Source organism: Camelus bactrianus, chromosome 10, assembly GCF_048773025.1.
Source record: "Camelus bactrianus isolate YW-2024 breed Bactrian camel chromosome 10, ASM4877302v1, whole genome shotgun sequence".
NCBI lineage: Eukaryota > Metazoa > Chordata > Mammalia > Artiodactyla > Camelidae > Camelus > Camelus bactrianus.
The window spans coordinates 13,439,174-13,454,139 of NC_133548.1; the positions used below are offsets into that span (position 1 = coordinate 13,439,174).

A 14,966-nucleotide genomic window follows, 5' to 3' on the forward strand; every position below is an offset into this window, starting at 1 on the left:
CTATAGAAGGCTATGAAACACTGTAAGCAAAAGAGGAGTTGGGGATATTGAAAAAGAGCAGATGTGTTCCCAGATATTCTAAACTATCTGGGAAGATTAATGGTTGATCTTAATGAAAATATATGGCCAGACATATCTGCTCCACTTGAACAGATAATATGATTATGCAACTGGGAAAAGAAGTAAGATTTGTTTATTTTTCTGCATTGAATGAACCTTGTTCATTCAGATAATTTTTATTAACTTAACCACCTTATGATTAGCATTACAACTGAAACATCATTTTGCTTCAATGTTAACTTGCTAAGCAATATAAACAAAATAGTACGTGCAAAAGGTCTTGCAGGCTCAAAAATATTATATGTACCTCAATGTTAGCATAAGTTGTCTTTAGGGAAAGAGAGTGAATGACATTTTATGTTATATCTCTATTATTTTTTAAGCTATAATGAGTCCTATTAATTATGAGAAAGATTATATTACTGAAGAGTAACAAGAGAAAATCTTCCATTAACTAAAATAAATTTACAGTATTAAATGTAGCTTAACTTATCATATAGTACATAAATCTATGTTCTCAATAGAGACATTTACACCCAAAATTAAGAAACTGAAAATCTTAAAAATGTATTTCAAACAATATATACATATGTATTGAACTATAAAATTATGCAGATTTTAATAGTATATTTTGATCATTGCAAGTATTCACAAAATAAATGTTTTTCATCACATCCAATTTACTAAATCTGAAGAGAAGTTTACTGCAGTTCAATAATTACATATACGTTTTTTGGAAAGAAAAATTCTTCTTTGAAAATAGATGACATATATATCCTTGCTGCTTCATGTACTTTTTCTGGTCCAGAGCTTTTTCATGGCATGTTTCATCTCTCCATTTCTCAGAGTATAGATTAGAGGATTCAACATAGGAGTGATAATGGTGTAAAACACAGTCAAGGACTTATCAATGGGTAAGGTAGAAGGAGGTCTCACATACATAAAGATACAGGGGACAAAGAAGAGGACCACCACAGTAATGTGGGAGCCACAGGTGGACAAGGCTTTGCACCTCCCTTCTGGGCTAAGATTCTTCAGGGAGTTCAGGATGACCCCATAGGAGATGAGTAAGAGCATAAAGATGACCACACAGATTGCCCCATCATTGGCAACCACAGTGAGACCAATAATGTAGGTGTCAGTGCAGGCAAGTTTTAACAAAGGGTACATGTCACAGACGAAGTGGTCAATGACATTGGGACCACAGAAGGGAAGGTTGTAAACAAAGAAAAGTTGACCTACGGCATGTAAAAACCCACCAACACAGGCCAATAGCAGCAGCAGAACACACACTCTCTTATTCATGATTGTGGAATAATGCAAAGGTTTGCAGATGGCCACGTAGCGGTCATAAGCCATGACCACCAGGAGGCAAACCTCAGCACCACCAAAAAAGTGCCATGTAAAAAGCTGGGTCATGCAGGCTTGAAATGAAATGGTTTTCTTCTCACTGAGTAAGTGTATAATCATATTTCGGGTGATTGTATTAGAATAAAGAGCATCCATGAATGATAAATAACCAAGAAAGAAGTACATAGGGGAACTCAGGGTTGGACTGACCACTATAGTCACAGCAATGAGTAGGTTGCCCACCATTGTCACCATGTAGATGAGCAAGAACACAGCAAATAATATTTTCTGACCCTGGGGGCTTTGAGTGAGCCCCAAGAGGACAAACTCAGTCACATTCCTCCTTTGGTCCATAGAGTCTTCTGTATGTCTTATTTCAGAGTTCAGGACAAAATTCTCTGTAAATAAAATTCTTACTAGTGAATTCCTGAAGTCTTAAGATAATTTATTTATTCTTTCAACAAATCAGTAGCATTTTTTAATGTTCTGATACTTTTAGAGATTATCATAAGAAGTTTGATTAAAAGCCCATCCCTAACCTCAAAGATTTTTCAGATTAATGGAGAGGCAAGTAATTAAGAGACATACATGGGAGACAAATATTAAATAAATGATTTGCCACAACTAGCTTTCCAACTGGAAAATAGTTAAATTGCATGTATAGCTAATACTTTATACAAAAATAATATTGGATTATTTTTAATAAAAAATTAAAGCAAGGTTTACTCTATTTTACTTGACACTTATTGAGTAATTGTTTCTACTCTAGGGTGGAATACTCTTCTTAACTAATTAGTGAAATCCAAAATAGATGTATTTAACAACTGCAAAAAAATTTAAAGGATATAGGAAAAAATACCACAATGTAAAAAGACAAAAGTACTTTGAAGAAAGATTTACATTTTAGAGAATTCTCAGAGTTAATATCTAAAATATACAAAGATATTCTAAGCAATTAACAAAAAATAAAATATTTTTAAAAATTAGAATATATACAATTAAAGGAAAAATAGATCTAAATGGCCAAGAAACATATGATAGTAAACTGAAGCTCCCCTGTGGACATAAAGTGGGAATTAAAGGTTTGCTTTCTACCATATTATCTTGGTTTCTTGAAAGCAACTCAAATCCTACATATGCTACATCATCTTTTAATTTTTAACAGATCAACAAACAATGTTTAGAGAACATATTAATTGGGAGTATCATCAGATTTATAATTATCTGTCAATAAATATACCCCATTAGTTACAGCTGAAATTAGTTTCTAAGAATACTTTATGTTAGAGAAAGTAAATTTATTTCAGATCATTGTAATATGAAAATATTCAAAAAAGCATGACAGAATAAAATCAATCTTCATATATTTTAATAATCACAAAGGATTCCTAACATGGCTGATTGTGAAAATCACAAAGGAAAACTTTTAAAAGACTGAATTCTCATACCACCAAAGTACTTTTGCAAATTATAAGCCTAGTTCAGAATTTTACATATAAATACCCTTCCTGGGTTACCTGCATAAGGAGACTGCTATTCAATCCATGTTCTGGACCCTTCTGTCTTCTCCCTTGCTCTTCACTCACTGATGCCATCTCGGAGGACACAGAGAACAAGACACAAGCAACATCACTGGACCTTGAACTGTTTCCATGTGACCAACACTTTCCATGTTTGCAGGAAATCTATTTCATCTCAGCCATTCAGAAAAGTATTCCTATTCAAAAAGTTGGCATTTTCAAAGTGGATATGAATGGCCTGTTACTAAAGAACTCCAAATCTTGATTGTGAACAGAGACCAAAATATTGATTGTTTGTAGGAATTGTTCCAATCACTAACAAATTTCAATTCAACATTTTGATTGGAGAGGAAACTGTAAATGTGTATGAATTGCTTATATACAAATGTTGCTTTTTGTCTTTTATATGAGTGAGAGTGAAATAGTGAAATAGTCTTTCCAATATTTTGATTCTCAATCAATTATACTCTCCTGCCTTCATCCAGGATTGTTGAGCTTTGAGTTTCCTGAGATGGAGAATAATTTCATATACAAACTTTATTATATTTTGAGTCCATCATTTCAGCTCATGAAAGTCTGTCCTGTAAGGTAAGGGTAAAGGTCTGTAGACACTTTATCTACATTTGAAATGCTGTACATGTTATAAAGTCTTTAAGTTGGTGCATCTCTGTGGGTGATTCTTGTCTAATTAAATTCAATGGGACCTTAATCATATTTTGATGGTGACACTTTATCTCCGGAGATGCCTACGGGATGATCACAGTGTAAAACAAAACTTGTAGAACCATATCCTCTGCGGGAAAAGTATTAAAAAACAACTTGAGGTCATGTCATCAAAGGGAAAAGCTCAGGATGGGCAGAAATGAAATATGTAAAAACTTTCTTGTTTAAACCATGGCCTTCAAAATAGGCAAGTCTGTTAAATTTAAGCTTTGTCTTTGAAGATGATAGCTGAACTAGTTTCCAAAACATTATGAATGCTAATTTCAGAATAAGTCACTTGAAGTCTGTTTCAGATGCAGATCAAGTTTGTCACACACTTTGTCACATATTTTCAGACAGGCAAGTTGATAGAATCTGTGTTAGTGTGGAAACAGGGAAAGAAGGCATTTGTGGGACTATTCTGTTCACCTCAAATACCTCATGGGGCTCTCACCAGAGTAGACAGTACACTAGGCCATGACATAATTGCAATACATTTCAAAGGACTTAAGTTATAGAGCACAAATATTTATAGATATATAGATATATAGATATTTTACAATAATGTAATCAACTAGAAATTGACAACAAAACATAACATTTTCTAATTAATTACAAATTAAGCAACATAAACCTAAATTAATTGTGAACATTTTAAAAGGTACATTTTCAATACAAAGATAATGATACAAATGAATGTAAAAGATATATGAAAGGTATGTATGAAATATATATGTATAAAAGCCATATTTAATATAGTACATATTTTATTTATCAGTCAACTGGATGCAGTTAAAGGAGTGCTTAGAGAGATTTATAACTTAAATGCAAGTATTAGGAAACAGAAAATATTATAAAGAATGAACTAAGTTTCTGTTTCAAGAAGCTAGAAAAAAAATTAAAATAAACCCAGGGGGTGGAGGGTGGGAAGGGATAGACTGAGATTTGAAAATTGTAGAATAGATAAACAAGATGATACTGTATAGCACAGGGGAATATACATAAGATCTTATGGTAGCTCATGGAGAAAAAAAGGTGACGATGAAGATATATATATGTTCATGTATAACTGAAAAATAGTGCTCTACACTGGAATTTGATACAACATTGTAAAATGATTATAAATCAATAAAAAATGTTAAAAAAAAAGTCACACAGGTGGGCTGCGCCAGCATTAACCTTAATAAACAGCAGAAAGCACTTCTGGACACAGGAAAAAAAATTGAAATAAACCCAGAGAACACTGCAGAAAGGAAATAGCAAATGGAAGACAAGTCATTGAAATAGAAACAAATTCAAAATAAAGAAAGTATTTAATGAATTCTTTCAGAGTTAATAAACTGGATAAGATTCTAGCAAAACTGATTAAGAAAAAAGAAGACAAAAAACAAATTATTAGAATCCACAATGAAGAGACAGCTGTTACTTCAGACTCTACATATTTTGAAAAGATAATAAAATGATATGTTACATGATTTAGTACAGTATATCTGCCAACTAAAGAAAATGGACCACTGCTATGAAAAATACAACTTTCTAAGCACACTAGGAAAAAAAAACAATTAAAAGCTAGAATAATTTAATACCCAAGTAAATGAATTCTTTAGAATCCTACCATTCCAAAACCAAAATTTCATTCTCATGTAGCTTTAATCAATGAATACTATGTAACAACTAATCAACAAGCAGTACCAGTCTTACATAAGTACTTTTCACTCCTGGGAAGAATTAATATACTTCCTAACACATTCTATGCACCCAGCATAACCCTTATACCAGAATGAAACCTGGGGAGCACAAAGAAAATAGATTAATACCTTACATTCACAAAGACACAAAATTCTGAACATAATATTTAGTTTGATCCTTTTGGATGTTTTCTTTTTGGATTTTTTTTTTTTAATTCTTCCTAATTTGTTTTTGAAACAGGTCTTGAGAAGGACTCAGTCCAGGGCTAATTATTATATCTCGATTTATGCAAAATCTTCCTAAGCATTGACCCTCATGAACTACAAGGTTTTCCAGCTGGTAAGAACAGGCACTATTCCTGACCCAATGTGAGGAACAAGCACCCTTCTCTCTCATCTATCTGGGCAGATCTTTCCCAGCCTCAGGTAGTTTTCTCAAATATTTGCACCGATCAGTACTTTTATGATGAGCTGAGAGGTGTTCTCTCTAGCTCTCCAGCATTCTCTCTCTCAGTGTCTGTCTGGCTGTCTCTCTTTCCCACCACTGACACAGGTCTCTAGGTCTATGCTCTATGATATTGCATCCTCAGAATTCTAGCTGCTTGGTCTCCACAGAACCTCAACTTCATCTCAACTCAAGCAACATACCAGGACCTTCTAAGGTATTCTTCTCTGTGTCACAACAAGGGAACTTTTAAAGGTAATAAACCAGAAAATCCTAGAACCCAATTTGCTTCCCATCTCTTAGTGATCACTGTCAATTGGTTCTGACATCTAGTGTCTTGAAAATAATTATTTCATATATTTCTGTTTTCTTTATTTCTTTTTTCAATAACTATATGAAGATATTTGTAGCAGTTTTATTCATAATTTCATAGAGTTGGAACCAATGTGTTTCAGATGCATAGTTCACTAGCTGTGGAAACTAACCATAGACTTCTTGGTTTAAATTTGATAAAAAGAATGTTTACTCGTGTTTCAAATGGCTACTCAAGTCTTGGTATGTAAAAATAAAGCATATCCTTTATATTAAAGAAAAACTGAGAGCCACAAGGATATTTAAGAAAATAAGTCCAACTTAAGAGTAATTTCAAAATTTCTGGCTCGTGTTTCTGTAAAGAAAAGAATTAGGGATAGTTAGTGAATTATATTTCCTCATTTAGTGGTGCCTTTCTTTTTGCTTTTGGTAAATTAATAGCACGGAAAAAAAAAATTCAGCTGTGATTCCATCATTCAAAGAATTTCTATGCCTTATTTGCTTTGCAACAGGCTAAGCAAACACAGAAGAATGTCTGATATCAAGGTCCAATGAAAAACCAATTTCATCCAAGTAACATATATGAAGGATTTAGTAAAGTAGTGGTAATAATCTGAAGAAAAATATACTTTACAATCAACTAAGGGTCTATAGTTGTTCTCTCCATTGCCTATTCTGAAGTTATGATCACAAACATTGAAGCCATAGTAAAGTATAAGTTACCAAAATGCCTAGTAAATGCCTAGCCAATATTAAATTATCAAAAATGTTAGTTTATGAATCCTTTTCTTCTGTCAATGATCTGCAAAATATCTTAGTTTTCCTTCAAGTTTGCAACAGATATAATTCTCCCTGTGTATATAAATCATCACATTCTTGGCATCATGAACAGCCTAAGTTACTCTCCTCTTCAACAAACTCCTCATGGCATTTTTCACCTCTGTGTTTCTCACTGTGTAAATGATAGGATTTAACATGGGAGTGAGGATTATAAAGAACACGTTCATCAACAGGTCCACAGGGTAAGTGGCCACAGGACACGTGTAGGTGAAAATACAAGGGACAAAATAGAGCACCACTACTGTAAAGTGGGAACCGCAGATAGAGAGGGCCTTGCGCCGTCCTTCAGAGCCGTGGGACTTCAGGAAGCTCAGGATGACTATGTAGGAGATGAGTAGCATGGAAAAAATGAGTAAGCACATGCCCCCACTGTTGGCTGCCACCACCACTCCAGGCCTGTAGGTGTCGCTGCAGGCAAGCTTCAACAATGAGAAGAAATCACACATGAAGTGGCCAATGACATTGGAACCACAGAATGGCAAGTTGACCATTAAAGGAATCTGCACAGTGGCATGTAGGATCCCCCCAGTCCAGGCCACCACCACCAGGAACTGGCAGAGCCCCTGTCACATGATGGTCGTGTAGTGCAGAGGCTTGCAGATGGCCACATAGCGATCATAAGCCATGGCAACAAGGATGATGATCTCTGATCCTCCCAGGAGGTGTTCAACAAAGATCTGAGTCATGCAGCCACCCCAGGAGATGGTTCCCCTCTCATACAGCAGGTCAATGATCATTTTAGGAGTGGTGACAGATGAATATATGGCATCTATGAAGGACAAGTAAGTAAGAAAGAAGTACATGGGAGCTGAAAGTGAAGGGCTGAGGGAGATGGTGATGACCATGAGCAGATTGGCCAACACAGTAAATAGGAAAATGAACAAAAACACAATGAAGAGTATTTTCTGCAAGTGTGGATTCTGCGTGAGTCCCAAGAGAACAAATTCAGTCACATTGTTGGGAGGCGTGAGGAGATCCATTCAGCAAGTAACACCTTCCTGGGGCCTGAATTATCTACAAGAATAAGGAGTGATTCCCATTAATCATGAAAGGATCGTGGTCTGAATATCTTGGTACAAAAACAGAGCAGTCACTGTACCTACGTAGTGTGTCCTTGACAGTCCTGCCTCAGTGCTTGTTTCAAATCTCTCTACTTCCTCCACGATGTTTTCATCTCTTCAGACACCTAGTACCTGTCACCTGTAAAACATATACAGAGCAACATCTGATGGGTAATTTACTGAGAAAATCCTGAGCTATGTATGCGAGATCTGGATTACCTTTCTTGTTCCAACTCCATGTGACTCTGGTACATCAGCTCTGTGTCCCATGATTTCAAGCACTCTTTTGCATCTGTGAGGTTACAGATTGTAATTCTCAGATGGATCTTGTAAGCTAAGAGGTGCTGTGCACAGACAAGAGATATTTCTTCTTCCACGAGTATTCAAATCTGAACCCTCAGCTCTAAATATGGAAAGAAAGACACTATGAATACATATCTCTAATAAGCAGGCAGTTTAGGGAAATGTATGTAAGTCGCTGGCAACACGCTCTCGCTGGTACCTGCCAGGACCCATAAGCTGTTCAGGTGTGTTCCCTCACTGCACCTACCACAGTGACTGGCATAATGTCCTCCCTGCCTGGAACCTGTTAGGTGCTGAGTAAGTGCTTGGTGAATTGCCGTTCTCCATGGGGGAGAATACACCTGCTTCCCCAGACCATAAACGTACCAGGAATTCAAGTGTTCTCACCCTCCTGCTCTGTTTATCATTACTCTCTACTTTATCAGAAGCATAAATAAATGTTGATATTAAGTTGTATTCCGTGTTAATCTTTCTGGCACACTTTATGGGGTAATATGAAAATATTATTTGCCTCTAGGAATGAGTATGTTATCAGGTCATTTTAGTATCAAGATAACTGTAGTGTTTGTTAATTAATACATTTTTATTCTTCAAAATTCTGTTCCACATACAATTTAACAGAGGCACATGCAATAAATTTACAGCACAGTAGACTTGGATTTAAAAAAAAAACTAGTGTGTAAGTGTTCAGTACACGGAGGATCTGTCAAGTAAGGAAATCCTCATTTTCAAAGTTCTAAAAGTAAAAATTTATTATAAGAACAAAAAGAAATCAGTTTCTAGATAAGACAGAGAGATAAGTAATGTACTATACACATGAACATATATACACACAACACAAACACATGTAAAGTCTATTACTATAAATACCTATTTCAAGTTCACTCATTCAACACATATTTATTGGACACTGACTGTGTATATTAATATATGTGTGTAAACATAAAGTTATAAAAGATATCCCTGTGAAGTGTCTTTAGTAATCCCTTCCCTGAAATTTCATTAGCAAGCAGCAGAGCTCATCCTTTCATGATGTGAATGACCTTCCCACCCCTTTGTTTCTGCTGCACGCATTCTTATGCCTTCTTCTCCCATCTTCCCACAGCATCCATCATCCATCATCCATCATTCCTGGTTGCAGGACACTGCATTACTAATAGAATGAGGAAATTTGGGGACATAAATTTCCCAAAGAAAAAACATAAACATAATAAGACATATTCTACCAAAATATGTCTTTTCCTTTCAAAGATAAATGGATTAAGAGTTTTATTTTTTAATTATCCAAATTGAAAAGTTTACACATATGTGGAAACAAAGTACAGTAGCTTCACAGAATTCTCTTATTCTCAGGAAGATGCCCTCAGTAGATCAGAAAATAGTATAGTGTATATTAATTAATAATTAGACATAATTAATGAAATTTATTTAGAAATGATTATGAAGAAATAAAAACACTCTTTTTTCTCTTTGATTCTATAATACACTTTCTAGGATTAAACTCTAAAGGAAAACACTTTTTAAAAGGAAAAAACATTATTCACAAATATGTTCAACTAAATTTTTAAGAGCTATGAAAAATTTGCAAACTACATGGAATGCTTAACATTGGAAAAACGGATAATTAAAATACAGTGCATCTCCTTGATTCATATGGAGTGTTTAACTGGGGTCTTTTAAAAAATTGTGCAGTATAATAGGAAAATCTGATGTACTATAAATTGGGAAAATTTTGGATGCAAATTTGAATTATACAGTTATTCTAATTTAATTCTAACTAATTTTATTTTTCCTCTAAATAATTTAAATATATATCAATAAGAAAAAAGACCCCAAATATTTTTACCTCTAAGTCAGCATAATTGTAGTTTAGTCATTCTTTCTTAATGTCTTGCCTGCTGAAGAGGGATTGAAATCTCAGATTGGGGAGGATGAGGGGTGATTCTATAACTTGTAAATCCATTTAAATCTGAGAGTCTATGATTATGTGATTTCCTGAGGGAAAAATAAATCTTACCTATGAACTTGCCTGTCATAGCTCCATGGCCAGGGTGCCAGGAAGCTGATAGTTCACCAAGAAAGAAATAAAGTTGTAAAATGAAAAACGGCAACTAACTCAGCTACAATAAGCATTTTGCTGATTTATAAGTAGTACCTTTGGATGGGGGCTTTCTTTTGAACCTTAAAACTGCTACCACATTTCCTGTTTGTAGACCAGTTCAGTAAAGTTTGTTAGCTGTGGCTAATTGGACCTCAGGGGTATTCCACCACCATTAGGAGATCTTGCCAACAACCCAATTATTTCATGAAACTTAACTGAACTTTAGAGGAGAACTCTTAGAGGATTCCCTTTAATTTTGAACTCCTCATTAAGTCTACATGAACACAAAACTTTACGATAACAGAAAACAAAATAAGTTGACCATTTATGAACTTAGGTATTTGGTAACAAATGAGCTTAATATTGAGTCTGAATAAGAAATAGTGTGTAAGTTAGTCAGTTATGGTGGTAACTATCTAACTGAAAAAATGTTTATTATAATATTTTATTTTTTAATCAATCATTCATGCAAAGTAGAATGCTTAAATATTTCTTTTCAGGTGTACATTAAGTGATAATTAAAAATCCTATTATAATATCGGCATTTCATAGCAGGTAAAGTTTAGAATACATTTTCAAATTGGTCGTATCTTGCATCAATTCCGGAATTAGATTAACATAATAACCATGTAAATCATTCCAGTCTTCAGTTATACTCAGAGATGGCAGAATACATTTATTTCAGTCATTTAAGTTTAATTTCATAATATCCTGTGGAATACAAAAGAATAAGTTTTAATATCAACAATTTATAGTAAGTAAATATAAGACAAAGAATCAGAATGCCATTTGCCAAGGCAAAATAGGTGACCAGGACACTAACTTCCAGGCCAGGATACTTACATTTAAATTATTGTTTTACAATCTTTAATTATGGTCATGGCAAGTTTCCCTTGCCACCAACTGGGAGGCCTATTACAAGTATCTACTAAAATAAATAACTATCAATATTTGAAATTATTTTTAAATGAATTTACTCCAGTTCAATTTGTTTGTAAATACTCCTATATAGCACAAACCCACTGACCATGTTCAAATATGCCTGCATTCATAAGAAGAAAAATAAGTTTCACACTGATGATTTATTTTCTGGATTCCTCCAGAGAATGGGATCACTGTGAGCAGCATGGGTCAAACCTGGTTTGAGTAGACATTTTAATATTAAAGTGCTGTAATAATATCTGTGATAGCAGATGCCCAAGACAGTCTAAATGAGGACTTGAAACCATCTAAAGAACTATAAGGAATATGAAATTTCCTGATATGTCATCATGAAAATGTCTTGAACTTATCTTCAACTCTGGAATGAAAGACTCAGATAAGAGAATTAGCATGGACAGACAAAGTCATTCTCAACCTCATAAAAAAATTGAGATCCACTCACAATGGTCCATTGAGGGGTCATCCCAGTCTCTACTTAAATAACTACAGTGCTGGATATAGAGATGGCTTTAGAACACTTACACCTGTCTAGTCCAGCTCCCCAAGTCCTAGAGTGGTCCATGAAATGGAAAGAGATATGAGTTAGGTCTAAATCAGTGAAGATTGTCTAGGAAAACAACTTTTCAAAAGAGGAGTCCCTGGAGCCACACCAGGAAAATCTGTTTTCGGAATGCAAATCCAAGGACAGAGTGGTTTAAAACCCTGGAGTTAACAGCAAAACAGATTCTTGAACATGAAAGGGCAGAAGAAATTATGTGAATCTTATCACAGTTGATCAGAAACCAGTTGAGGTATGGTTTCTTGTTTGATAGGTTCAGGGACTAATTTCACAGAAACCAGGTACCTGTCAAAGTGTTCTCATGGCAGATTCACGCATCACGCTAGGTAGCAGATCACGTTCTCAAAAATAACAGAGCACTCAAGAGCAGAGCTCATGTTGTCTAGTCCAATCTAAAGGCATTTTTATCCCAAAGGGACATCTCTTAACTGTTTACCAGAAATAGAAAAGTTTCAGGAAGTGAGAGCTTTGGTCTCATAAACCTTCTAATTTTACTTCTAACTGAAGTAGAAACAAATACAACAATATTTATGACGATAAACATATCGGCTCGGGAAGAACTACAGAACTTGGAAACACCTTCCAATTCACGTAAGTGAACTACTTGTGGAAATAGGGGAAGTTATATAAGGTTATGGAATAAGATGATGTCATAGTGTGAAATAAAACTCATGTCTCCTGATCCTGAAGCTGGTGTTCCCACTCTCCATCACGTTTTCATAACTATAATATGGTTGCTAAATATTGTTACATTACAGAGCCCATTATTTCTTCAATAAAACATATGGTGTCCATGAAGTGGGAGGCTGGGCCTTGTCAAAAGAGGAAGCTATAAACATATCTATGACTTACATACATTTGTATTTTGCTAATATACTTCATTTTTGGAAAGAGTCAAAATTAATTCACAACAAAGTCTTTTAAGTTAGGTAAGTTGTTTAGCTGAGAAAATTTTTCTTTGACAACTGTGGACTAATAATTCCTGCTTTTTTTTAAAAAAAAAAACAGCCCTTATAAATAATCTCCTGAGACAATTGTCAAAGAGGATTCCAGATTCAAGAGACTAAGTGTAAAGCCATCTTCCTAATAGTGAAATTGTTTTAGGGATATATTTTATTGTTTGGTTTTGAAAAACATCTGCATTTAATTGCTACTAATAATGTTGATCTAATAAAGTGTCACATCTTATGGCATATAATTAAAAATATTGTATATGCTAAACCATAATTAATGACCAATTCCAAGAAATTCTGTATAATAAAAACTCACACAATGTGGGGAAGCATATTTGGGCTCAAATCTAACTTATATTTTCCATGATCAAGTTTTTTAACCTTTTGGATCCTCCATTTTTTTCTGTAAAATAAGAACACTAAATTTTAATTTTATAATGCTACTGTAATCACCTGAGAACACTTTATTATTTTCATATCTGCTAAATACAGTGAGATCAATTTTTTAAGTCACTGATCACTTTTACCCAACAGAACAAGAAATCCAGAATAATTTTAAATATTAGGTATGTCAGGTGTGTGCTAAGAGGGTACCGGCATCTTCTTTCTATAATATATTCCACTCCATTCTAAATACCAACAAGCCATACAGCTTTCTGAATTCCAACTGCTTATATACACAGGCACATTATACAACTCTGTAATTAGGAAGAGAAAAATTTCAATGACTACAAAATCAGAGAGGTTTTGATGAAATACTATGTTTTTCAGATATCATTTAAAGTCATCAGAAGAACATAAATTTGAATTTTGAAAAGGGTAGATCTGAAGACTAGCTGTGTCTCTGATATTGGGCAGATTGTTTAAATTTTTTGAAATTCAATTTTCTTCATCTGTAAAATGGGAATAATCCTAACTATACCTACCTTGCAGAGGTGGTGTCAGTGGCAGGTGAGAGGTATGAGAAGGCGTACTTCTTGACTTGATCCTTGAAAATGTGAGTCAAATGTAAATAAGAGAGTCCTCTTTTTAAATAAGTAAACCACAAGGCAAGATTTATGTACACTCTATGGAGATGATTACAAATTTTTATTGAGACATCAATCAATCATTCACAATATGTGGGTTTTTTTTTTTTTCTGGATCGGACAGAAGACATTAAAATTTGTAGGTTTTCCTCAAAATAAATATGTAGAGTCATGGCATTCTAAACATATTTTATGGGAAGTTTTCAAACTCTGCAAAATGACCATAAAGTTTGGAAGAGGAGGGGGAGAAGAGGAAAAATTGCCCCCAAATTGAATCCTCTTGATGCTGTAAAGCTTGACATACTAAATAGAACATTTTCAAATTGTTATACAAATTAATAATTGTGTTGGAAGAATATTTTACTGTTTGGGCTTAGATACTTCCTTGTCATAAACAAAATTAAATTATAGTTGGGTTAAAAAATAAAATATTTTGAAAAGTTTATTTTTGAAAAAAGGTTAAAATTGATAAAATCATTGGAAGATTATGAAATTTTCCAAGAGTGATGTGATAGAAAAAAATCAAAAAGTAAAAGAATATTAAAATAAAATACTTATATAAAAACATCGATAATTATAACATGAAAGGTATAATAATTTTAAGTATATATAGTAAATATCAAGTAAATATTTATAGCAATATTATATATTATATCTTTAATGTAGAATAGGTTAATCAAAATTTGTCAGAAAAAATATTCACTTCAGTAGGCCAAGAATTCAAGTAATTGACAAAATCTATAGAGTGGATTCTGGGTTCCCTATATTATTCAAGAAACAGAGAAAACAAAGACAATTTTAAAAGTCCGTGACTTCAAGGAGGTTATAGACCAATGAACAGACACAATTAATAAAGACTTTCAGCTCATCAATTGAAATAACTACACAAATTTGAAAATTAAACATCTGACTTGGTCCATTTGGCTACTAATAAAGAATAACATAGACTGGGTGGTGAAATAATAAACATTTATTTTCACCAGTTTGGAGGATCAGGAGTCCAAGGTTAAGGTGCCAGCAGATTTCATATCTGATAAGGTCCCTTCCCTGTTGATAGACAACCATCATTTTGCTGCATCCTCATATGGCAGGAGAGTCATGG

General features: G+C 34.0%; 2 protein-coding genes across 2 annotated transcripts; both read right to left on the reverse strand.

The window, feature by feature from the left end:
• Positions 1-846: 846 nt before the first annotated feature.
• Positions 847-1,764, reverse strand: LOC105076412 (olfactory receptor 4A15-like). Its single transcript, XM_010964509.2, has one exon. The coding sequence runs from the start codon at positions 1,762-1,764 to the stop codon at positions 847-849; it is 918 nt and encodes a 305-aa protein (XP_010962811.2).
• A 5,206-nt stretch (positions 1,765-6,970) lies between these two features.
• LOC105076413 (olfactory receptor 4C3D-like) lies at positions 6,971-7,897 on the reverse strand. Its single transcript, XM_010964510.2, is given in 1 exon segment — positions 6,971-7,897. A coding segment is annotated over 1 exon segment (927 nt).
• Positions 7,898-14,966: the final 7,069 nt, after the last annotated feature.